At 50.8% G+C, this 25005-nt stretch overlaps 1 protein-coding gene across 2 annotated transcripts in view; it reads left to right on the top strand.

The window, feature by feature from the left end:
* Nucleotides 1–25005, top strand: part of cyp17a1 (cytochrome P450, family 17, subfamily A, polypeptide 1) — a 41593-nt gene that overhangs the window by 11014 nt on the left and 5574 nt on the right. For both annotated transcript variants that reach the window (XM_072238922.1, XM_072238921.1), the window contains 5 exons: nucleotides 5641–5779; nucleotides 7907–8136; nucleotides 9457–9543; nucleotides 10037–10243; nucleotides 24049–24218. In XM_072238922.1, coding sequence (XP_072095023.1) covers nucleotides 5641–5779; nucleotides 7907–8136; nucleotides 9457–9543; nucleotides 10037–10243; nucleotides 24049–24218 — 833 coding nt within the window. The remainder of the gene's footprint in view (nucleotides 1–5640; nucleotides 5780–7906; nucleotides 8137–9456; nucleotides 9544–10036; nucleotides 10244–24048; nucleotides 24219–25005) is intronic.

The following is a 25005-nucleotide window of genomic DNA, read 5'->3' as shown; positions in this document are numbered from 1 at the left end:
GAAGGAAAGGTGGAAAAAGCCAGAATAAGAAGGTGGGGGAAGGAGTACAAGCTGGAAGGTGAAGGGTGAAGCCAGGTGAGGGGGAAGGTAGGTGGGTGGGGGAGTGGGGATGAAGAGAGTTGCAGAATCCTTGGAAGTGAGTATGTATGAGCGTATTAATGTGCGATTAGATTAGTCTCCCACTGTCAGTAATATACTGTAGATGTAGGGGCTTTGAGGAGAGGTGTTCATCCCCAAAATTGTACTCAGGTCCTTTAGGAAAGCAGCCATAGTCAGAGAAAATTGCTAATAAATCCTGAAAGAAAGTATAAAGTGAAGAGGCAGGGGCTTTCCTGGAGAAACTCGGCCCCTTTACTCAATGAAGTCTCACATAGAGCTCTGAATGGCAAGATTCGGCTCTCTGCCACTAACACACAATGCACCAGGCCGATTGTCAATTTTGAATCCAATTATTCTATGAATCAAAATATTATAAAATAACATGGTTGGCATGGTTATTTACACCATAAACACCACATAAAGCAAAAACTGTGTTCAGATCTTCCTGATTTTGCTTTCTAAGGGTATAAATACTCCTTAAGCCTGCTTAGCCATGCAATGAGATTGTGGCTAATCTCTCACCTAATTTCATGTATCGACCATTATCCCAGATCCTTTAATAAAGATTAGCTTCATCTGTCACATCTACGTCGAGGCAACAAAACACACAGTGAAATGTGCCACTTGCATCAACAGTGATGTGCTTTGACAGCCTGCCAGCGAGGAGTTTGTACATCCTCTGGGTGCCCATGTTTCCTCCCACGTTCCAAAGACGTACAGGTTAGGGTTAGGGTTAGTAAGTTGTGGCCGTGCTGTGTTGGCACTGGAATGTGTGACAACACTTGCGGGCTTCCCCCAGCACATTCTTGGGACTGTGTTGATTGTTGACGTACACGATGCATTTTACTGTTTGTTTTGATGTTTTAATGAACACGTGACAAATGCAGCTCATCTTTATTCTTGCATTAGAGAATTCTACACATCAGCCGCAATGTGTGTGTGGAAATGCTGTTTGTTTGGAGAAAAGTGGATCTTATTTTTAAGCTTTCCCTCTGGAGAGAATGGATATCACTTCTCTTAATGCATGCTCTCAATTCTTATCAATATCTTCAAACTGTCTTTTGCCCTCGGACCACTATCAGTATAGTTCCGGTCTGTACAATCTGCATTGTAACTTAACTCTTGGAGTCCTAGGATCACTCTGGTGAATCTATTATGATTCCTTCGAAGCCCACTGCATCCTTCCATAAGACCATAAGATGGGCAGAATTAAGTAATTCAGCCCATCGAGTCTGCTCCACTGTTCCATCATGGCTGATTTATTTTCCCTCTCAACCCCATTCTTCTGCCTTCTCCCAATAACCTTTGACGTTCTTACTAATCAAGAACCTATCAACTTGAAATATACCCAATTGCTTGGCCCACACAGCCGTCTGTGGCAATGAATTCCACAGATTCACCATCCTTCAGCTAAAGAAATTCCTCCTCATCTCTGATCTAAAAGGACATCCTTTTAACCTGAGGCTGTGTCCTTTGGTCCTAGACTCCCGCACCATAGGAAACATCCTCTCCAGGTCCACTCATTCAGGCCTTTCAATATTCAATCGGTTTCAATGAGATTCCACCCCCACCACCTTCTAAGCTCTGGCGAGTTCAGGTCCAGAGCCATCAAACACTCCTCTTAACCCAAGAGTACTAGAATCACTCAAAGTGTTTTTCTTGTGAAGGTATCGGGATTTTTAAGCCATAGCAAAACAATTAATCTTTGTAATCTCCAGAATCTATGGACTTTTCAATATCCATCCAGATTTTAAAGTTCCTTGCAGATGCATTCCAAAATCGCTTGTTTCCACCTTTATGGAAACCAGAGCAACACAGGCAAATTGCCGAAGGAACTCTGCAAGTCAGGCAGCATAGAGGGAAAGGGATGAACAGTTGTTGTTTCAGTCTTTTATTCATCAGGACTGGACAGGAAGCAGGCAGAGACCAAAATCAGATGGCTGGAGGAGTAGGATACATACAGGCAGGTGATAAGTGAGACCAGGTGAGGAGGAAGCTGGGTCGGCGTGGAGGGGGTATGAAGTGAGAAGCTGGGAGGTGATAGATGGAATGGGTAAAGGGCTGAAGAGTGAATCTAATAGCAGAGGACAGTGGACCATGGAGAAAAGGGACCAGAGAGAGGTGAGTGCAAGAGAAGGGGTGAGAGGGGAATAGAAAAAGAGAGAACGAAGAAGGGCCTTGTGTGAATGGTCTCACACTGGTCTCCATAAATCTGTTGGCTCCAGAATTGTCCATTTTCTATTTATCTATGAATTTTGTAATTTTCTGGTTTCATCTGCAGTGTATCTTGCCTCTGATTCAGCAATGAACACATTTATGTGGGTTCCCATCCCATTATCTAAGTGACGAATACACAAAGTGAATAGACGAGGCTCCAACACAGATTTGCAGGACACCACCGTCACACCTGCCAATCTGAGTACATGAATGTTGTCCATAAAGGATTTTGCTCATCCTTTTCCCTAATAAAAATCGATAACTTGTTATCAATTCTATGAATATCTACTTTATCCAAGAGTGCCTCCTGTGGAGTTTTATGGAATGCTGTCCATTTTAGCAACATCCATGGACATTCCTCAGCCTGATTTGATAGGGGTCACCTATCCTTTACCTCAGTATCTATAGGCATTTTAGTGTTGCTGTTCTGTGACAGAGGAAGAGCTCCTTTTTTTTATATCAAAACTATACAAGTTTACTTACAACACATAGACCCAAGATGATCGATATTTACAGGACATAACTACACTCAAATTACAATACGGTTGCTACTGTCTATACCGCGGGGGAATCACTGCATGGAAATTCCCCAGTGTGCCTGCCACGACTGCGTGCTCCCTCTCCAAGGACAGCCAGGCATGGACGTAACCTCGGAAAAGGGCAGATAGTCGGCCCGGGTAAATAGCTCAAAGCTCATCTCGTTCAGTTGTTAAGTTGAGTCCAACTCTTCATGATCTCATGGACTATAGGGTTTTCATGGTAAGATACAGAAGCAGATTGCCAGGCCTTTCTTCCACACAGATACTGCTGCTGCCCAGGTTGGGACCCGGCTGGGTTTGAACTCAAGACCATCTGCCTTGAAGTCCAGTACTGATGCCACTACACCGCCAGCCAGCCTGGGAAAGAGCTACTTAAGCAGTCATCTCCTGGTCAGTGGCAGTGGCTGGTACAGCAATGTATGAAGCAAATTCCATATGCATTTTTCACCTCTCTCACTCAAATACTGGCCAACTCTATGTTACGGAGGGGCTGCAGTCTGCAGCTTGATTTCCTGTAACATGAAGCTATGTCATTTTGCCCAAACATCAGGATGTGCAGGCTGAAAAAATACGTTTTGTGTTTATTTTTTTCATGTAAGTACAGTGACTGTGAAATTTATTTTGAGTGTTAAATCTTTTGAGTCGTAATTTGGAAATTTCAAAGAAGCAAATTTCGGTAGCTCAAATTGCTGTAACACAGGGTAACAGGCTCAAATACATTTACAAATCCACGCTGGGTTCTCTAGTACACAAAGCAATCAGTGTACTTATAAAATAATTACGTGTTACCATATACTGCCTTGAGATTCACCTGCTTGCAGACAGTTACAGGAAAATAAGGAAATACAATAGAATTTGTGAAAAACTATACATAAACCAAGACAGGTAAACAACAAATGTGCACAAGAAGACAAACTGCAAATAAAAATATAATACCAAGAACATCTTAAAAGAGTTTTTCGAGGAAGTTGATGAAAGCAAGGCCCTGGATGTTGTCTGCATGGACTTTGGCGAGGTCCCGCATGGGAGGCTGGTCAGGAAGGTTCAGTTGCTTGGCATTCAAGATGAGGTAGTAAATTGGATTAGGCACGGGAGAGTGGTAATAGATGGTTGCCTCTCTGACTGAAGGCCTATGACTAATGAAGTAACTCAGAGATCAGTGCTGGGTCTGTTGTTATTTGTCATCTATATCAATGACCTGGATGATAAGGTGGTTAACTGGATCAGCAAATCTGTGGATGACACCAAGACTGGGGTGTAGGGACAGCGAGGAGGACTATCTCAGCTTGCACCAGGATCTGGATCAGCTGGAAAAATGAACTGAGAAATGGCAGATGGAATTTAAGCAACAGACATCAAAGTTGCTGGTGAACGCAGCAGGACAGATTCTCTTACTAGCTCCTCCTTCAGTTAGTCCTGATGAAGGGTCTCAGCCCGAAACATCAACTGTACCTCTTCTTAGAGATGCTGCCTGGCCTGCTGCGTTCACCAGCAACTCTGATGTGTGTTGCTTGAATTTCCAGCATCTGCAGAATTCCTTGTGTTTACAAGATGGAATTTAATGCAGACAAGTGTGAGGTGTTGCACTTTGTAGGAAAAACCAGGATAGGTCTTAAACAGTAAACAGTAGGGCACTGGGCAGTGCAGTGGAACAAAGGGATCTGGGACTACAGGTACATAACTCATTGAAAGTGGTGTCACAAGTTGATCAGGTTGTAAAGAAAGCTTTTGCCACTTTGGCCTTCATAAAGCAAAGTACTGAGTACAAGAGATAAGATGTTATGTTGAAGTTATATATGACATTTTTTTCGTATTGTGTTTTTGTCCAGTCTTTCTCGTTTATTTTGTGTGCGGGGGAAGGGATTTTTTTTTTGTGCGGGGGGATTTGGAAGTTGATGATCGTGCTGCTTTTCTTTCCTTTCTTGGTTTCATGGCTATCTGGAGAAGAAGAATTTCAGAGTTGTATACTTTGATAACAAATGAACCTTTGAAACTTTGAGACATTGGTGAGGCCAAATTTGAAGTACTGTGCCCAGTTTTGATCAGCTACCTATAGGAAAAATGTAAATAAAGTTGAAAGAGTACAGGGAAAGTTTACAAGGATGTTGCCGGGACTGGAGGACTTGAGTTATAAGGAAAGATTGAAATAGTTTGGACTTTATTCCTTGGAGCACAGAAGACTGAGGGGAGATTTGATAGAGGTATACAAAATTATGAGGGGTATAGATAAGGTAATTGCAAACAGGCTTTTTCCATTGACATTGGGTGAGACTACAACTAGAGGTCATGGAGTAAGGGTGAAAGGTGAAAAGTTTAAGGGGAACATGAGGGGGATCTTTTTCACTCAGAGGGTGGTGAGAGTGTGGAACGAGCTGCCAGTGGAAGTGCTGCATGCAAACTCAATTTCAACGTTTAAGAGAAATTTGGATAAGTACATGGATGGGAGGGGTATGGCAGGCTATGGGCTGGGAACAGGTTGATAAGAGTTTAAATGGTTCAGCACAGTCTAGATGGGCCAAAGGGCCTGTTTCTGTGCTGTATTTTTCTATGACTCTTTAACTATATCATGAATTATAAAGGGTTATTGAAACTGAGTCTGTAGCTAGCCTACAGGAAACAGACACAATAGTCCTTAAGTTTCTGTTATTTTTGGTCTCTTAGCTTTCCCTTTCTCTTCCACAGGAACAGCCAATGTTCTTCCCTTGCAGATGCAGTCCTATCCCCAATGGACCTGTAAGTTAAACATCAAAGTAAAAGTTTCCATAATCTTCTCTCTTTGTTTCAGGTGACAACAAACCTGCTCAGTAGAGATGGGAAAGGCATTGCATTTGCAAATATCAGCCCAGCCTGGAGGTTTCACAGAAAGCTCGTTCATTCACATTTCTACACAGCTAGGAGCGGGAAGGAGACTCTTGAGGAAATAAGTGAGTGTAAACTGGGCTCACGGTGTCTTGGTGTTGGCACTATGAGATATCAGGACCACTGATCTGGATACATGTACTTACACTGCCCTGCTGTCACCAAACAACAGATTTCTGTGGTAGTAAAGCTGACTCTGATGCTGCGTTTCATCGCAACAATAAAATAGGAGACTTATAAACTATTCAGCAGGTCAGTTAGCATCTGTGGGGAGAGAAAGTGCTGAGGAATGAACATAGATATACATACACATAGAACAGTACAGGCCATTTGGCCCACAATGTTGTGCTGACCTTTTAACCTACTCCAGGACCAACCTAACCCTCCCTCCCACATAGCCCTCCATTTTTGTCTTTCTTCCGTTTGCCTGTCTAAGAGTCTCTTAAATGTCTCTAATGTATCTGCCTCTACCAACACCCCAGTAGTGTGTTCCACGACCCTAGCACTTTCTGCATAAAAAACTTAACTCTGACATTCCCTCTTATAATTTCCTCCAATCACCTTACATTTTTGCCCTCTCATATTAGCCATTTCTACCACAGGAGAAAGGAGTTGGCTGTCCACTCGATCTATGCCTCTTATCATTTGTACAAGTCAACCCAATCCTCTTCTCCAAAAAGAAAAGCTCCAGCTTGATCAAGCTTTCCTCATAAGAAATGCTCCCCAATCTGGGCAGCAGCATCCTGGTAAATCTCCTCTACACTCCCTCAAAAACTTCCATATCCTTCCTACAATGAGGTGACCAGAATTGACCACAATATTCCAAGTGTGGTCTAACCAGAGTTTTATAGAGCTTCATCAATCTCCCAACTAATAAAGGTCAAAACACCATACATCTTTTTAATTATACTATCAAGTCTATAAAAACCTCATCTCTGTTTCTCACTCCACAGATGTTGGCCAACCTATTGTGAATTTTTAACTTTTTTGTATTTCAGATTTTCAGTGACAGAAAATAAGCCTTATTTTTGATCCAGTTACCTCTTGGGGTGGTAATTTAGCTCCACAGCAACCCAACAACTTAGTACAAGTGTGCAAATCCTATCCAAGCTTTAAGGCCAAATAAAGTCAAACAGCCACAGCTACAGGAAATCTGAAATAAAGGCAGAAAATTCAAAGTTAAAAGTAAATTTATTATCAAAGTATGTATATGTTACCATATACCACCTTGAAATTAATTTTCTTGCAGCGTTAACAGGGAAGAAAGAAATATTATAGAATTTATGGAAAAACTCTACGTAAACAGACATAGATTGACAAACAACCTACGTGCAAAAGACAAACTGTGAAAATGAAAAGTAATATTGAGAACATGAGCTGTAAATAGTCTTTGATAGTGACACTGTAGGTCATAGAATCAGTTCAGGGGAGTGGTGATTGAAGTTATTCACAATGATTCAGGGGAATAATGAATATTCCTGAAGTGGAGCCTAAGGCTCCTGAACCTCCTACCTGATGGTAGTAGAGAGAATAGTGCATGGCCTCGACGGTGGGGTTGTTGATGATGGATGCTGCTTTCTTATGTGCTATTTAAATGTGTTTAATGGTGGGGAGGGATGGGCACCATTGTCAAGAGAGAGAAAAACAGGGTTTACTTTCTGCTGGTGGGGTGGAGATATGTCTCTACCAAAGGAGATGGAAGGCACTTCTCCCCTCCCCTAGGCTTCAGTCAACCTTGGGCGAGGTGTAGCACCTGCTTAGCCCCCGATCAGGGTCATGTGAAGCCATGGGAGCAGGTGGTGGATGATCGTACGAGCAGCCGGTGCAGATCACAAGTCCTGGCTATGCGACCACTGACGCCAGGCAGACAATCTCTGAAGAGTATTGATAACGGCTGGGGTCACCCGTCTTGTAAAGTCACTGCCCAGATGAAGGCTGTAGAAAAATTTGCCAAGAGCGGTCATGGTCATGGAAAGACCATGATCAGCTACATCATATGACACAGCGCATAATGAGCGACCAAACTTTCTAAACCAGAACTCTCATTACTACCTTCCTCTGCAATATTGCCCAAGACTTGCCAATGTTCCTGTTTTATCCTGTGTCAATCTGAATATCAGTAAACACATTTGCAATGACTCTTTTATTAATACCATCATTCTTCTTTTTCTGGCCTGATTTGGTGAAAACAGTTTGCAAAGAAGCCGCTTTGATTTGCTCCAACTTTGAACAGCTTGTTGCCTCACCAGTGGACATAATGATCAACCTGACATGGTTTCTCGCAAACGTGATTGGCATGCTGTGTTTCAACTCAACCCATGAGAGAGATGACCCAGAGTTCCTGAAGGTCCTCAAGTATAAGCAAGGAATTGTGGAAACTGTGAGAGGAGGCCACCTACTAGACACCTTCTCCTGGCTAAAGGTGTTCCATTCTCAATCTCTATCTCCATCTCTTTACACAAAATGTTTTTCCCCTTAGGGTCAGTGAAAACGTATGAATTACAGTGGAGACAATACTGTTACAGTTACAGAAAAAGTGCAGACAAATAAAATACAAGGGCCACGATGAGATACTGTAGATCGAGAGGGTGGCACAGTAGCGTAGTGGTTAGCGTAACGCTTTACAGTACCAGCGACCCGGGCTCAGTTCCCACCCCTGTCTGTACAGAGTTTGTACGTTCTCCCCGTGACTCTGTGGGTTTCCTCCGGGTGCTACGGTTTCCTCCCACAGTCCAATGACACACCGGTTAGTAGGTGAATTGTCATTGTAAATTGTCCCAGAGTTAGATCAGGGGCTACTGGATGGAACGGCTTGAAGAGGTGGGAGGGCCTATTCCACACTGTATCTCAGTAATATAAAAGGCCCATCCAAGCCCATATAACAGGACAGAACCTGTTCTTCAGCCTGTGGTACATGTTCTCAAGATTTAGTGCCTTCTGCCTGATGGGAGAAGGGATACGAAAGAGTATCCTGGTGGGGTCTTTGATTATGCTGGCAGCTTTCCCAAAGCTGTGGGAACCGTAGACAGTGTGCAAGGAAGGGGAGGCTGGTTTCCGTGATGTCTACAGCTCTCTGCAGTTTCTTGATGTCACACACAGAGCAGTTGCTGCACCGAGCAGTGACGCATCCAGGTAGTTTGCTTTCTGTGGTGCGGCTGTTGAAAAAAGAAGGTGAAAGTCATTGGGAACGTGCCAAATTTCCTTAGTATTGAACACAAAACGCTGGAGGAACTCAGCAGGCCAGGCAGCATCTATGGAGAGGAATAAACAGTTGACATTTTGGGACTCCTGATGAAGGGTCTCATCCCAAGACTCATTACTCTCCATAGATGCTGCCTGACCTGCTGAGTTCCTCCAGAATTTTGTGTGTGTTGCTCTGAATTCCCAGCATCTGCACAATCTCTGGTATTCTAAACTTCTGTCACCTCTTGAATGTCTCTAAAGCAATGTAGGGGATCTTTGTAGATTATGAATTTAGTGCGGGATATGAAGCTTGGTCTTTGATCACTATTTTGCTCAGTCTGCCTGGTAGTGAACTTCATTGCCAGTGTCTACGTTTGCCAAGCACCGACTCTAGAGGTGATGAGAGGGATCCTTGTTTACCCTCCTCTCTGACTGTAGACACGGCTTAGCAGCTTTAGATAATTTGCAAGTAATTGGATATTTTCTGCACATTAAACCTCTGCTTGTAGAACCAACTATAATTCATGGTTAGAAACCCTCTCTCTTTCATTTATTACAGTATTTTCCCAGTGAGAGGCTTCAGGCCCTGAAACGATCCCTTGCAATTCGAGAAAGTATCTTAACGAAGAAATTTGAAGAGCACAAGGTAGTTGTATGTGAAATGTGCACCCCCTGGTGTCCTCATTTCAGCTCATAGATGTGTTATTTCCCTTGTTAAAGATTAACTGTATTTGTCACGTGTCCATCAAAACAAACAGTGAAATGTGAAACGTGTTATTTGTGTCATTGACCAACAAGTCCAAGGATGTTTCTGGGGCAAACAGCAAATGTCACCATGCACCAACACTGCATGTCCACAACTTACTAACCCTAACCCGTGCCACTTTGCAATGTGGGAGGAAACGCACGCCGTCACAGGGAGATCATACAAACTCCTTACAGACCGCGGCAGGAAATCAACTGCGATTGCTGGCAATTTAACAGGGTTACACTAACCACTATGCAACCATACCATCCCTTGTGTTTGTGAGCAACCGAACTTGTCCTTGTGGCTATGAGTTTGCTTCTCGCTTTCTTCAGTATAAACTGCCCTAGCATGGGTGACCTTGCTCAGATCTCTCCTGCTTCCACTTTCCCAGGCAAACTTTAAGAGCGACTCTGTAAAGGACTTGACCGACGCTATGCTGAAAGCTCAGGAGAATGCCAAGACCAACAGTCTGCTTCCTGGGCCACAGCTGACTGACGACCACTTGATGGCGACAATGGGAGACATATATGGAGCCGGGTTGGAGACCATGTCCATCATCCATACTTGGCTCCTTTTTTACTTGCTTCTGCATCCTGAGGTAAAAGAAGGGATTTCACGGAACAGTCCACTTGGTTCTGCTTGCCCAGGTCAGCCCACATGCTCTCGTTAAAGTCAAGGTCGAGTTTATTGTTAGACGCACAAGTACAGTATATGTGTGCAGAGCTGCGATGAAAAACATCACAAACAGGATTCACAAGATAAAGATAAATTAGCAACACAAATTATGCAAGAAAGGACATGATTTTAAAAAAAACAAAGAAATGAAGTCCATTGTCCTGCAAAACGGACAGAGTGTTGCTATTCTGATGGAGTGAATACAGCTGCCCTGGTTGGGGTGGGGGGTTGTGGGGGAGATGGTGTTGCGTGGGATGAAGGGAATGGATGGGACAGAGGACTGGGTGCTGGGTGAAGGGGATGGATGTTCAGCGGGGGGCTTGTTTACTGCTGGGACAGAGGACTGAGTATTGAGTGGGGAAGGAATTATTGTTGGGTAGGACAGTGGGGCCTGGGTATCGGGTGGATGAACACTAGATGATAGCTGTGGGGATACTGGTTGTTGAGTGGTACAGAAGACTGGGTGTTGGGTGGGATGGAGACTGGCTGTTGGGTGATACAGTGGACTGGGTGTTGGGTTGTGCAGGGGACTGGGTGTTGGGTGGGATGGGGACTGGGTGTTGGGTGGTACAGAGGACTGGGTGTTGGGTGGTACAGTGCACTGGGTGTTGGGTGGTACAGTGCACTGGGTGTTGGGTGGTACAGAGGACTGTGTGTTGGGTGGTACAGAGGACTGGGTGTTGGGTAGTACAGAGGACTGTGTGTTGGGTGGTACGAGGACTGGGTGTTGAGTAGTACGAGGACTGGGTGTTGAGTGGTACGAGGTCTGGGTGTTGGGTGGTACGACGTCTGGGTGTTGGGTGGTACGAGGACTGGGTGTTGGATGGTACAGAGGACTGGGTGTTGGGTGGTACAGAGGACTGGGTGTTGAGTGGGATGGGAACTGGGTGTTGGGGGGTAAAGAGGACTGAGTGTTGGGTGGGATGGGGACTGGGTGTTGGGCGGTACAGAGGACTGGGTGTTGGGTGGTATGAGGACTCGGTGTTGGGTGGTACAGAAGACTGGGTGTTGATTGGGATGTGGACTGGGTGTTAAGTGGTACAGGGGACTGGATGTTAGGTGGTACAGGGGACTGGGTGTTGAGTGGGATGGGGACTGGGTGGGGTGGGATGGGGACAGTGTTGGGTGGTACAGAGGACTGGGTGTTGGGTGGTATGAGGACTCGGTGTTGGGTGGTACAGAAGACTGGGTGTTGATTGGGATGTGGACTGGGTGTTAAGTGGTACAGGGGACTGGATGTTAGGTGGTACAGGGGACTGTTGTTGGGTGGGATGGGGACTGGGTGTTGGGTGGTACAGTGGACTGGGTGTTGGGTGTGATGGGGACTGGGTGTTGTGTTGGTTGGGGTCTGGGTGTTGGGTGGTACAGAGTACTGGGCTTTGGGTGGTATGGAGGACTGGGTGTTGGGTGTTGGATGGTACAGAGGACTGGGTGTTGAGTGGTACGAGGAGTGGGTGTTGAGTTGGATCGGGACTGTGTGTTGGGTGGGATGGGGACTGGGTGTTGGGTGGTACAGGCGACTAGGTGTTGGGTGGTACGGGGACTGGGTGTTGAGTGGGATGAGAACAGGGTGTTGAGTGGGATCGGGACTGAGTGTTGATTGGGATGGGGACAGGGTTTTGGGTGGGATGGGGACTGGGTGTTGTGTGGTACAGGGGACTAGGTGTTGGGTGGGATGGGGGCGGGGTGTTGGGTGGTACAGAGGACTGGGTGTTGCATGGGATGGGGACTGGGTGTTGGGTGGTACAGAGCACTGGGTGTTGGATGGTGCAGGGGACTGGTTGTTGGGTGGTACAGAGGACTGGGTGTTGGGTGGGATGGGGATGGGGTGTTGGATGGTACAGGGGACTGGATGTTGTGTGGTACAGGAGACTGGGCCTTGTGTGCTACAGAGGTTTGGGTGTTGGGTGGTACAGAGGTTCTGGGTGTTGGTACAGAGGACAGGGTGTTGGGTGGTACAGGGGACTGTTGTTGGGTGGGACAGAGGACTGGGTGTTGGATGGAACAGAGGTTCTTGGTGTTGGGTGGTACAGAGGTTCTGGGTGTTGGGTGGTACAGAGGACTGGGTGTTGAGTGGGATGGGAACAGGGTGTTGGGTAGGATGGGGACTGGGTGTTGGGTGGTACAGTTGTCTGGGTGTTGGTTGGGATGGGGACTGGGTGTTGGGTGGTACAGTGGACTGGGTGTTTGATTGTACAGGGGACTGTTGTTGGGTGGGACAGAGGACTAGTTGGGTAGTACAGAGGACGGGATGTTGAGTAGTACAGAAGACTGGGTGTTGGGTGGTACAGAGTACTGCGTGTTGGGTGGTACACAGGACTGGGTGTTGGGTGGTACGGAGGACTGCATGTTGGGTGGTACGGAGGACTGGGTGTTGGGTGGGATGGGGACTGGGTGTTGGGTGGTACAGAGGACTGGGTGCTGGGTGGTACAGAGCTTCTGGGAGTTGGGTGGTACAGAGGACTGGGTGTTGGGTGGTACAGAGGACTGGGTGTTGGGTGGTACGGAGGACTGCATGTTGGGTGGTACGGAGGACTGCATGTTGGGTGGTACAGAGGACTGGGTGTTGGGTGGTACGGAGGACTGAATGTTGGGTGGTACAGAGGACTGGGTGTTGGGTGGTACAGAGGACTGGGTGTTGGGTGGTACAGAGTACTGCGTGTTGGGTGGTACACAGGACTGGGTGTTGGGTGGTACAGAGGACTGAATGTTGGGTGGTACAGAGGACTGGGTGTTGGGTGGTACAGAGGACTGGATGTTGGGAGTGATGGGGACTGGGTGTTGGGTGGTACAGAGCTTCTGGGTGTTGGGTGGTACAGAGGACTGGGTGTTGGGTGGTACAGAGGACGGGCTGTTGGGTGGTACAGAAGACTGGGTGTTGGGTGGTACAGAGTACTGCGTGTTGGGTGGCACGCAGGACTGCATGTTGGGTGTGATGGGGACTGGGTGTTGGGTGGTACGGAGGACTGTGTGTTGGGTAGGATGGGGACTAGGTGTTGGGTGGTACAGGCAACTGGGTGTTGGGTGGTACAGTGGACTGGGTGTTTGATTGTACAGGGGACTGTTGTTGGGTGGGACAGAGGACTAGTTGTTGGGTAATACAGAGGATGGGATGTTGGGTAGTACAGAAGACTGGGTGTTGGGTGGCACAGAGTACTGCCTGTTGGGTGGTACACAGGACTGGGTGTTAGTTGGTAAGGAGGACTGCATTTTGGGTGGTACAGAGGACTGGGTGTTGGGTGGTACAGAGGACTGGGTGTTGGGTGTGATGGGGACTGGGTGTTGGGTGGTACAGAGGGCTGGGTGTTGGGTGTGATGGGGACTGGGTGTTGGGTGGTACAGAGGGCTGGGTGTTGGGTGGTACAGGGGACTGGGTGTTGGGTAGGACAGGGACTGGGTGTTAAGTGGGATGGCGGCGGGGTGTTGGGTGGTACAGGGGACTGGGTGTTGGGTGTGATGGGGACTGGGTGTTGGGTGTGATGGGGACTGGGTGTTGGGTGGTACAGGTGACTGTGTGTTGGGTGGTAGAGAGGACTGTGTGTTGGGTGGGATGGAGACTGGGTGTTGGGTGGTACAGAGGGCTGGGTGTTGGGTGGTACAGGGGACTGGGTGTTGGGTGTGATGGGGACTGGGTGTTGGGTGGTACAGAGGACTGGGTGTTGGGTAGGACAGGGACTGGGTGTTAAGTGGGATGGGGGCAGGGTGTTGGGTGGTACAGGGGACTGGGTGTTGGGTGGTACAGAGGATGGGATGTTGGGTGGTACAGAAGACTGGGTGTTGGGTGGTACGGAGGACTGGGTGTTGGGTGGTACAGAAGACTGGGTGTTGGGTGGTACAGAGGACTGTGTGTTGGGTGGGATGGGGACTGTGTGTTGGGTGGTACAGAGGACTGGGTGTTGGGTGGTACAGAGCTTCTGGGTGTTGGGTGGTACAGAGTACTGCGTGTTGGGTGGTACACAGGACTGGGTGTTGGGTGGTACGGAGGACTGCATGTTGGGTGATACGGAGGACTGGGTGTTGGGTGGGATGGGGACTGGGTGTTGGGTGGTACAGAGGACTGGGTGCTGGGTGGTACAGAGCTTCTGGGAGTTGGGTGGTACAGAGGACTGGGTGTTGGGTGGTACAGAGGACTGGGTGTTGGGTGGTACGGAGGACTGCATGTTGGGTGGTACGGAGGACTGCATGTTGGGTGGTACAGAGGACTGGGTGTTGGGTGGTACGGAGGACTGAATGTTGGGTGGTACAGAGGACTGGGTGTTGGGTGGTACAGAGGACTGGGTGTTGGGTGGTACAGAGGACTGGGTGTTGGGTGGTACAGAGTACTGCGTGTTGGGTGGTACACAGGACTGGGTGTTGGGTGGTACAGAGGACTGAATGTTGGGTGGTACAGAGGACTGGGTGTTGGGTGGTACAGAGGACTGGATGTTGGGAGTGATGGGGACTGGGTGTTGGGTGGTACAGAGCTTCTGGGTGTTGGGTGGTACAGAGGACTGGGTGTTGGGTGGTACAGAGGACGGGCTGTTGGGTGGTACAGAAGACTGGGTGTTGGGTGGTACAGAGTACTGCGTGTTGGGTGACACGCAGGACTGCATGTTGGGTGTGATGGGGACTGGGTGTTGGGTGGTACGGAGGACTGTGTGTTGGGTAGGATGGGGACTAGGTGTTGGGTGGTACAGGCAACTGGGTGTTGGGTGGTACAGTGGACTGGGTGTTTGATTGTACAGGGGACTGTTGTTGGGTGGGACAGAGGACTAGTTGTTGGGTAATACAGAGGATGGGATGTTGGGTAGTACAGAAGACTGGGTGTTGGGTGGCACAGAGTACTGCCTGTTGGGTGGTACACAGGACTGGGTGTTAGTTGGTAAGGAGGACTGCATTTTGGGTGGTACAGAGGACTGGGTGTTGGGTGGTACAGAGGACTGGGTGTTGGGTGTGATGGGGACTGGGTGTTGGGTGGTACAGAGGGCTGGGTGTTGGGTGTGATGGGGACTGGGTGTTGGGTGGTACAGAGGGCTGGGTGTTGGGTGGTACAGGGGACTGGGTGTTGGGTAGGACAGGGACTGGGTGTTAAGTGGGATGGCGGCGGGGTGTTGGGTGGTACAGGGGACTGGGTGTTGGGTGTGATGGGGACTGGGTGTTGGGTGTGATGGGGACTGGGTGTTGGGTGGTACAGGTGACTGTGTGTTGGGTGGTAGAGAGGACTGTGTGTTGGGTGGGATGGAGACTGGGTGTTGGGTGGTACAGAGGGCTGGGTGTTGGGTGGTACAGGGGACTGGGTGTTGGGTGTGATGGGGACTGGGTGTTGGGTGGTTCAGATGACTGGGTGTTGGGTGGTACAGAGGACTGGGTGTTGGGTAGGACAGGGACTGGGTGTTAAGTGGGATGGGGGCAGGGTGTTGGGTGGTACAGGGGACTGGGTGTTGGGTGGTACAGAGGATGGGATGTTGGGTGGTACAGAAGACTGGGTGTTGGGTGGTACGGAGGACTGGGTGTTGGGTGGTACAGAAGACTGGGTGTTGGGTGGTACAGAGGACTGTGTGTTGGGTGGGATGGGGACTGTGTGTTGGGTGGTACAGAGGACTGGGTGTTGGGTGGTACAGAGCTTCTGGGTGTTGGGTGGTACAGAGGATGGGATGTTGGGTGGTACAGAAGACTGGGTGTTGGGTGGTACAGAGTACTGCGTGTTGGGTGGTACACAGGACTGGGTGTTGGGTGGTACGGAGGACTGAATGTTGGGTGGTACAGAGGACTGGGTGTTGGGTGGTACGGAGGACTGAATGTTGGGTGGTACAGAGGACTGGGTGTTGGGTGGTACAGAGGACTGGATGTTGGGAGTGATGGGGACTGTGTGTTGGGTGGTACAGAGCTTCTGGGTGTTGGGTGGTACAGAGGACTGGGTGTTGGGTGGTACAGAGTACTGCGTGTTGGGTGGCACGCAGGACTGCATGTTGGGTGTGATGGGGACTGGGTGTTGGGTGGTACAGGCGACTGGGTGTTGGGTGGTACAGAGTACTGCCTGTTGGGTGGTACACAGGACAGGGTGTTAGTTGGTAAGGAGGACTGCATTTTGGGTGGTACAGAGGACTGGGTGTTGGGTGGTACAGAGGGCTGGGTGTTGGGTGGTACAGGGGACTGGGTGTTGGGTAGGACAGGGACTGGGTGTTAAGTGGGATGGCGGCGGGGTGTTGGGTGGTACAGGGGACTGGGTGTTGGGTGTGATGGGGACTGGGTGTTGGGTGTGATGGGGACTGGGTGTTGGGTGGTACAGGTGACTGTGTGTTGGGTGGTAGAGAGGACTGTGTGTTGGGTGGGATGGAGACTGGGTGTTGGGTGGTACAGAGGGCTGGGTGTTGGGTGGTACAGGGGACTGGGTGTTGGGTGTGATGGGGACTGGGTGTTGGGTGGTTCAGAGGACTGGGTGTTGGGTGGTACAGAGGATGGGATGTTGGGTGGTACAGAAGACTGGGTGTTGGGTGGTACAGAGGACTGTGTGTTGGGTGGGATGGGGACTGTGTGTTGGGTGGTACAGAGGACTGGGTGTTGGGTGGTACAGAGCTTCTGGGTGTTGGGTGGTACAGAGGATGGGATGCTGGGTGGTACAGAAGACTGGGTGTTGGGTGGTACAGAGTACTGCGTGTTGGGTGGTACGGAGGACTGGGTGTTGGGTGGTACGGAGGACTGAATGTTGGGTGGTACAGAGGACTGGATGTTGGGAGTGATGGGGACTGGGTGTTGGGTGGTACAGAGCTTCTGGGTGTTGGGTGGTACAGAGGACTGGGTGTTGGGTGGTACAGAGGACGGGCTGTTGGGTGGTACAGAAGACTGGGTGTTGGGTGGTACAGAGTACTGCGTGTTGGGTGGCACGCAGGACTGCATGTTGGGTGTGATGGGGACTGGGTGTTGGGTGGTACAGTTGTCTGGGTGTTGGGTGGTACAGGCGACTGGGTGTTGGGTGGTACAGTGGACTGGGTGTTTGATTGTACAGGGGACTGTTGTTGGGTGGGACAGAGGACTAGTTGTTGGGTAATACAGAGGATGGGATGTTGGGTAGTACAGAAGACTGGGTGTTGGGTGGTACAGAGTACTGCCTGTTGGGTGGTACACAGGACAGGGTGTTAGTTGGTAAGGAGGACTGCATTTTGGGTGGTACAGAGGACTGGGTGTTGGGTGGTACAGAGGACTGGGTGTTGGGTGTGATGGGGACTGGGTGTTGGGTGGTACAGGCGACTGTGTGTTGGGTGGTAGATAGGACTGTGTGTTGGTTGGGATGGAGACTGGGTGTTGGGTGGTACAGAGGTCTGGGTGTTGGGTGGTACAGGGGACTGGGTGTTGGGTAGGACAGGGACTGGGTGTTAAGTGGGATGGCGGCGGGGTGTTGGGTGTGATGGGGACTGAGTGTTAAGTGGGATGGGGGCAGGGTGTTGGGTGGTACAGGGGACTGGGTGTTGGGTGTGATGGGGACTGGGTGTTGGGTGGTTCAGATGACTGGGTGTTGGGTGGTACAGTGCACTGGGTGTTGGGTGGTACAGAGGATGGGATGTTGGGTGGTACAGAAGACTGGGTGTTGGGTGGTACAGAGGACTGTGTGTTGGGTGGGATGGGGACTGTGTGTTGGGTGGTACAGAGGACTGGGTGTTGGGTGGTACAGAGCTTCTGGGTGTTGGGTGGTACAGAGGATGGGATGTTGGGTGGTACAGAAGACTGGGTGTTGGGTGGTACAGAGTACTGCGTGTTGGGTGGTATACAGGACTGGGTGTTGGGTGGTACGGAGGACTGGGTGTTGGGTGGTACAGAGGACTGGGTGTTGGGTGGTACAGAGGACTGGATGTTGGGAGTGATGGGGACTGGGTGTTGGGTGGTACAGAGGACCGGGTGTTGGGTGGTACAGAGCTTCTGGATGTTGGGTGGTACAGAGGACGGGCTGTTGGGTGGTACAGAGGACGGGATGTTAGGTGGTACAGAAGACTGGGTGTTGGCTGGTACATAGTACTGCGTGTTGGGTGGTACACAGGACTGGGTGTTGGGTGGTATGGAGGACTGCATGTTGGGTGGTACAGAGGACTGGGTGTTGGGTGTGATGGGGACTGGGTGTTGGGTGGTACAGGCGACTGTGTGTTGGGTGGTACGGAGGACTGTGTGTTGGGTGGGATTGGGACTGGGTGTTGGGTGGTACAGGGGACTGGATGTTGGGTGGGATGGGGACTGGGTGTTGGGTGGTACAGAGAACTGGGTGTTGGGTGGTATGAGGACTCGGTGTTGGATGGTACAGAGGACTGGGTGTTGGGTGGTACAGAGGACTAGGTGTTGATTGGGATGGGGACTGGGTGTTAAGTGGTACAGGGGACTGGATGTTGGGCGGTACAAGGGACTGGGTGTTGAGTGGGATGAGAACAGGGTGTTGAGTGGGATCGGGACTGTGTGTTGGGTGGGATGGGGACTGGGTGTTGGGTGGTACAGGCGACTAGGTGTTGGGTGGTACGGGGACTGGGTGTTGGGTGGTACGAGGACTGGGTGTTAAGTGGGATGGGGGTGGGGTGTTGGATGGTACAGGGGACCGGGTGTTGGGTGTGATGGGGACTGGGTGTTGGGTGGGATCGGGACTGGGTGTTGGGTGGTATAGGGGACTGTTGTTGGGTGGGATGAGGACTGGGTGTTAGGTGTTACAGGGGACTGGGTGTTGAGTGGGATGGGGACTGGGTGTTGGGTGGGATGGGGACAGTGTTGGGTGGTACAGTGGACTGGGTGTTGGGTGTGATGGGGACTGGGTGTTGGGTGGGATGGGGACTGGGTGTTGTGTTGGTTGGTGTCTGGGTGTTGGGTGCTACAGAGTGCTGGGTGTTGGGTGGTACAGAGGACTGGGTGTTGGGTGGTATGAGGACTCGGTGTTGGGTGGTACAGAAGACTGGGTGTTGATTGGGATGTTGACTGGGTGTTAAGTGGTACAGGGGACTGGATGTTAAGTGGTACAGGGGACTGTTGGGTGGGATGGGGACTGGGTGTTGTGTTGGTTGGGGTCTGGGTGTTGGGTGGTACAGAGTACTGGGCTTTGGGTGGTACGGAGGACTGGGTGTTGGGTGGTACAACAGACTGGGTGTTGGATGGTACAGAGGACTGGGTGTTGAGTGGTACGAGGAGTGGGTGTTGAGTTGGATGGGGACTGGGTGTTGAGTGGGATGGGAACTGGGTGTTGGGGGTTACAGAGGACTGAGTGTTGATTGGGATGGGGACAGGGTGTTGGGTGGGATGGGGACTGGATGTTGGGGGGTAAAGAGGGCTGAGTGTTGGGTGGGATGGGGACTGGGTGTTGGGTGGGATGGGGACTGGGTGTTGGGTGGTACAGAGGACTGGGTGTTGGGTGGGATGGGGACTGGGTGTTGGGTGGGATGGGGACTGGGTGTTGGGTGGTACAGAGGACTGGGTGTTGGGTGGTACAGAAGACTGGGTGTTGATTGGGATGTGGACTGGGTGTTAAGTGGTACAGGGGACTGGATGTTAGGTGGTACAGGGGACTGTTGGGTGGGATGGGGACTGGGTGTTGGGTGGTACAGTAGACTGGGTGTTGGGTGGGATGGGGACTGGTTGTTGGGTGGGATGGGGACTGGGTGTTGTGTTGGTTGGGGTCTGGGTGTTGAGTGGTACAGAGTACTGGGCTTTGGGTGGTACGGAGGACTGGGTGTTGGGTGTTGGATGGTACAGAGGACTGGGTGTTGAGTGGTACGAGGAGTGGGTGTTGAGTTGGATGGGGACTGGGTGTTGAGTGGGATGGGAACTGGGTGTTGGGGGTTACAGAGGACTGAGTGTTGATTGGGATGGGGACAGGGTATTGGGTGGGATTGGGACTGGGTGTTGTGTGGTACAGGGGACTAGGTTTTGCGTGGTACAGAGCACTGGGTGTTGGGTGGTGCAAGGGACTGGTTGTTGGGTGGTACAGAGGACCGGGTGTTGGGTGGGATGGGGATGGGGTGTTGGATGGTACAGGGGACTGGATGTTGTGTGCTACAGGGGACTGGGCCTTGTGTGCTACAGAGGTTTGGGTGTTGGGTGGCACAGAGGACTGGGTATTGGGTCGTACAGGGGACTGGGTGTTGGGTGGTACAGGGGACTGGGTGTTTGGTGGTACAGGGGATTGTTGTTGGGTGGGATGGGGACTGGGTGTTGGGGGGTAAAGAGGGCTGAGTGTTGGGTGGGATGGGGACTGGTTGTTGGGTGGGATGGGGACTGGGTGTTGTGTTGGTAGGGGTCTGGGTGTTGGGTGGTGCAGAGTACTGGGTGTTGGGTGGTACGGGGGACTGGGTGTTGAGTGGTACAGGGGACTGATTTTTGGGTGGGACAGGGACTGGGTGATGGGTGGGATGGGGGCGGGGTGTTGGGTGGTACAGGGGATTGGGCGTTGGGTTGTACAGAGGACTGGGTGTTGGGTGGGATGGGGACTGGGTGTTGGGTGGTACAGAGTACTGGGTGTTGGGTGTGTTACGTACCCCGTAACTGGGTTGCCAAACCAGCAGAAGTGGATCACTCAGTTGGAGTCTGGATTACTAGAACTAAGAAAGTTTTATTAAAGAAACAAGCAACACAGTAATGGTAAGGATAATAAATGCAACAGTTCAGCAATGATAAACACACATGTGCACAGAATTAAGATAACAGCATCAATCAAGCTCTATCATTGTCTTGGGGTAAATGACCAATTTCAAAGTGACACAAAGTTCAGTCCAATTGGGGATGGGGGCGGGGTGATGGTTGGTACAGGCGACTGTGTGTTGGGTGGTACAGAGGACTGTGTGTTGGGTGGGATGGGGACTGGGTGTTGGATGGTACAGAGGACTGGGTGTTGGGTAGGACAGGGACTGGGTGTTAAGTGGGATGGAGGCGGGGTGTTGGGTGGTACAGAGTACTGGGTGTTTGGTAGTACAGAGGACGGGGTGTTGGGTGGTACAGAGTACTGCATGTTGGGTGGTACACAGGACTGGGTGTTGGGTGGTACGGAGGACTGGGTGTTGGGTGGGATGGGGACTGGGTGTTGGGTGGTACAGAGGACTGGGTGTTGGGTGGTACAGAGCTTCTGGGTGTTGGGTGGTACAGAGGACTAGGTGTTGATTGGGATGGGGACTGGGTGTTAAGTGGTACAGGGGACTGGATGTTGGGCGGTACAGGGGACTGGGTGTTGAGTGGGATGAGAACAGGGTGTTGGGTGGGATCGGGACTGGGTGTTGCGTGGTATAGGGGACTGTTGTTGGGTGGGATGAGGACTGGGTGTTGTGTGGTACAGTGGACTGGGTGTTGGGTGGGACAGAGGACTGGGTGTTGGGTGGTACAGCGGACTGGGTGTGGATTGGGATGGGGACTGGGTGTTGGGTGTGATGGGGACTGGGTGTTGGGTGGTACAGAGGACTGTGTGTTGGTTGGTACAGGGTACTGGGTGTTGGGTGGGACAGAGGACTGGGTGTTGGGTGGTACAGAGAACTGGGTGCTGGGTGGGATGGGGGCGGGGTGTTGGGTGGTACAGGGGACTGGGTGTTGGGAGGGATGGGGTGGAGCATTGGGTGGCACAGGGGACTGGGTGTTGGGTGTGATGGGGACTGGGTGTTCAGTGGGATGGGGACTGGGTGTTGTGTGGCACAGAGGACTGGGTGTTGGGTGGTACAGCGGACTGGGTGTGGATTGGGATGGGGACTGGGTGTTGGGTGTGATGGGGACTGGGTGTTGGGTGGTACAGAGGACTGTGTGTTGGTTGGTACAGGGTACTGGGTGTTGGGTGGGACAGAGAACTGGTTGTTGGGTGGTACGGTGGACTGGGTGTTGGGTGGTACAGAGGACTGGGTGTTGGCTGCTTCAGAAGACTGGGTTTTGGGTGGTACAGATACTCTGGGTATTGGGTGGTTCGAGGACTGTGTGTGGGATGGGGACTGGGAGTTGAGTGGGATGGGAACTGTGTGTTGGGTAGTACAGAGGACTGGGTGTTGGGTGGTACAGGGCACTGGGTGTTGGGTGGGATGGGGACTGGGTGTTGGGTGGTACAGTGGACTGGGTGTTGGATTGTACAGGGTACTGTTCTTGGGTGGGACAGAGGACTAGGTGTTGGGTGGGGGGGACTGGGTGTTGGGTGGTGGTACGGAGGACTGGGTCTTGGGTGGGTGGTTCAGAGGACTGTGTGTTGGGTAGTACAGAGATTCTTGGTGTTGGATGGTACAAAGGTCTGCGTATTGGGTGGTACAGAGGACTGGAAGTTGGGTGGTACAGAGGACTCGGTGTTGGGTTGTATAGGGGACTGGGTGTTGGGTGGTACAGAGAACTGGGTGCTGGGTGGGATGGAGGCGGGGTGTTGGGTGGTACAGGGGACTGGGTGTTGGGAGGGATGGGGTGGAGCATTGGGTGGCACAGGGGACTGGGTGTTGGGTGTGATGGGGACTGGGTGTTCGGTGGGATGGGGACTGGGTGTTGTGTGGCACAGAGGACTGGGTGTTGGGTGGTACAGCGGACTGGGTGTGGATTGGGATGGGGACTGGGTGTTGGGTGGTACAGTGGACTGGGTGTGGATTAGGATGGGGACTGTGTGTTGGGTTGGATGGGGACTGGGTGTTGCATGGTACAGGGGACTGGATGTTGGGTGGTACAGGGGACTAGGTGTTGGGTGGGATGGGGACTGGGAGTTGGGTGGCTCAGGGGACTGGGTGTTGGGTGGTACAGAGAACTGGGTGCTGGGTGGGATGGGGGTGGGGTGTTGGGTGGCATGGGGACTGGGTGTTGGGTGGTACAGAGGACTGGGTGTTGGGTGGGATGGGCACTGGGTGTTGGGTGGTACAGAGGACTGGGTGTTCGGTGGGATGGGGACTGGGTGTTCAGTGGGATGGGGACTGGGTATTAAGTGGGATGGGGACTGGGTGTTGTGTGGTACAGGGGACTGGATGTTGGGTGGTACAGGGGACTGGGTGTTGGGTGGCTCAGGGGACTGGGTGTTGGGTGGTACAGAGAACTGGGTGCTGGGTGGGATGGGGGTGGGGTGTTGGGTGGCATGGGGACTGGGTGTTGGGTGGTACAGAGGACTGGGTGTTGGGTGGGATGGGCACTGGGTATTGGGTGGTACAGAGGACTGGGTGTTGGGTGGGATGGGGACTGGGTGTTGGGTGGTACAGAGAACTGGGTGCTGGGTGGGATGGGGGCGGGGTGTTGAGTGGCATGGGGACTGGGTGTTGGGTGGTACAGAGGACTGGGTGTTGGGTGGGATGGGGGCCGGGTGTTGGGTGGTACAGCGACCACTCACACACAAACACATTATTATACTGACAAAGGCTTCTTTGCACATATTCATACACACAACCTCACACAACTTCACTTACACATATCAACTCACATAAATGCACATATGACACACCTCAGAGTTAGGACATAGAACACAAACCAGTACAGTAGAGAAACAGGCCCTTCGGCCCACAATGTTTTGCTGTACTAGTTAAGCTCATGACACCTTATCACCTTCCGTGTGCACGTAGTCTGTATTCCTCCTTTCTCTGCACATCCACATGCTTATCTAAGAGCCCTTGAACCCTTTGATTGGACGTGCCTCCACCAGCCCCCCTCACAGTGCCTCCCAGACCCCCATAGCCTCATGGCACTTGCAAAGAACACTTTTATTATGAACTCCAACAGACACGATGTTAAACTAGCCTGGAGGATTTCAATATCATACATAATTAGTTAGGTAATTTGACCGTTTTTCACCCGTTGCAGATACAAAGTAAAATACAAGAGGAAATCGACAACAATATTGGGTTTGAGAGAGCTCCTAAATTAAGTGATAGAAAAAACCTGCATTTTCTGAATGCGACCATCAGTGAAACCCTGAGGATCCAACCTGTGGCACCTCTCCTCATCCCTCACGTGGCGTTAGTGGACACCAGGTAAACACCGTTGGCTGCTTTTAGCTGTCCATTGGGAACATGGGAACTGGAATTCCTGGCCATTCAACTTTTCTAGCCTACCCCTTCCATTCCATCGGGCCCTGAATTCAATCTCCATTTAATTCCCCGTCAATAATACTCTCGGTGCACAAAACTCTGCAGGGACTGGTATTAGCTTATCAATGTCATGTGCCAAGACACAGTGAAAGCCTGTCTTAGTGACGAGAGGGCGTACAGGACTGAGGTGTATCAGCTAGTAGAGTGGTGTTGCAGGAATTACTTTGCACTCATCGTCAACAAAAACCAAAGAGCTGATTGTGGACTTCAGAGAGGGTAAGGCAAGGAAACACACACCAGTCCTCATGAAGGGATCAGGAGTGGAAAGAGTGAGCAATTTCAAGTTCCTGGGTGTCAATATCTCTGAGGACCTAATCTGGTTCCAGCATATTGATGCAGCTATAAAGAAGGCAAGACTGTGGCTATATTGCATTCGGAGTTTGAGGAGATTTAGTATGTCACCAAAAGCACTTGCAAATTTCTACAGATGTACTGTGGAGAGTATTCTAACTGGCTGCATCACTGTCTGGTTTGGGAGGAGGGATGGTACTATATAGGATCGAAGTAAGCTGCAGAGAGTTGTAAACTTAGTCAGCTCCATCATGGGCACTAGCCTCTGTAGTATCTAGGTCATATTCGAGGAGCCATGCTTCAGAAAGGCGGTGTCCATTACTGAGGACCCCATCACCTTCTTCTCATTGCTACCGTCAGGAAGGAGGTACAGGAACCT

This window comes from Mobula birostris, chromosome 21 (assembly GCF_030028105.1).
Source record: "Mobula birostris isolate sMobBir1 chromosome 21, sMobBir1.hap1, whole genome shotgun sequence".
Classification (NCBI taxonomy): domain Eukaryota; kingdom Metazoa; phylum Chordata; class Chondrichthyes; order Myliobatiformes; family Myliobatidae; genus Mobula; species Mobula birostris.
The sequence above is the reverse complement of the archived record's forward strand: the minus strand, read 5'-3'. Positions and strand labels throughout refer to the sequence as shown.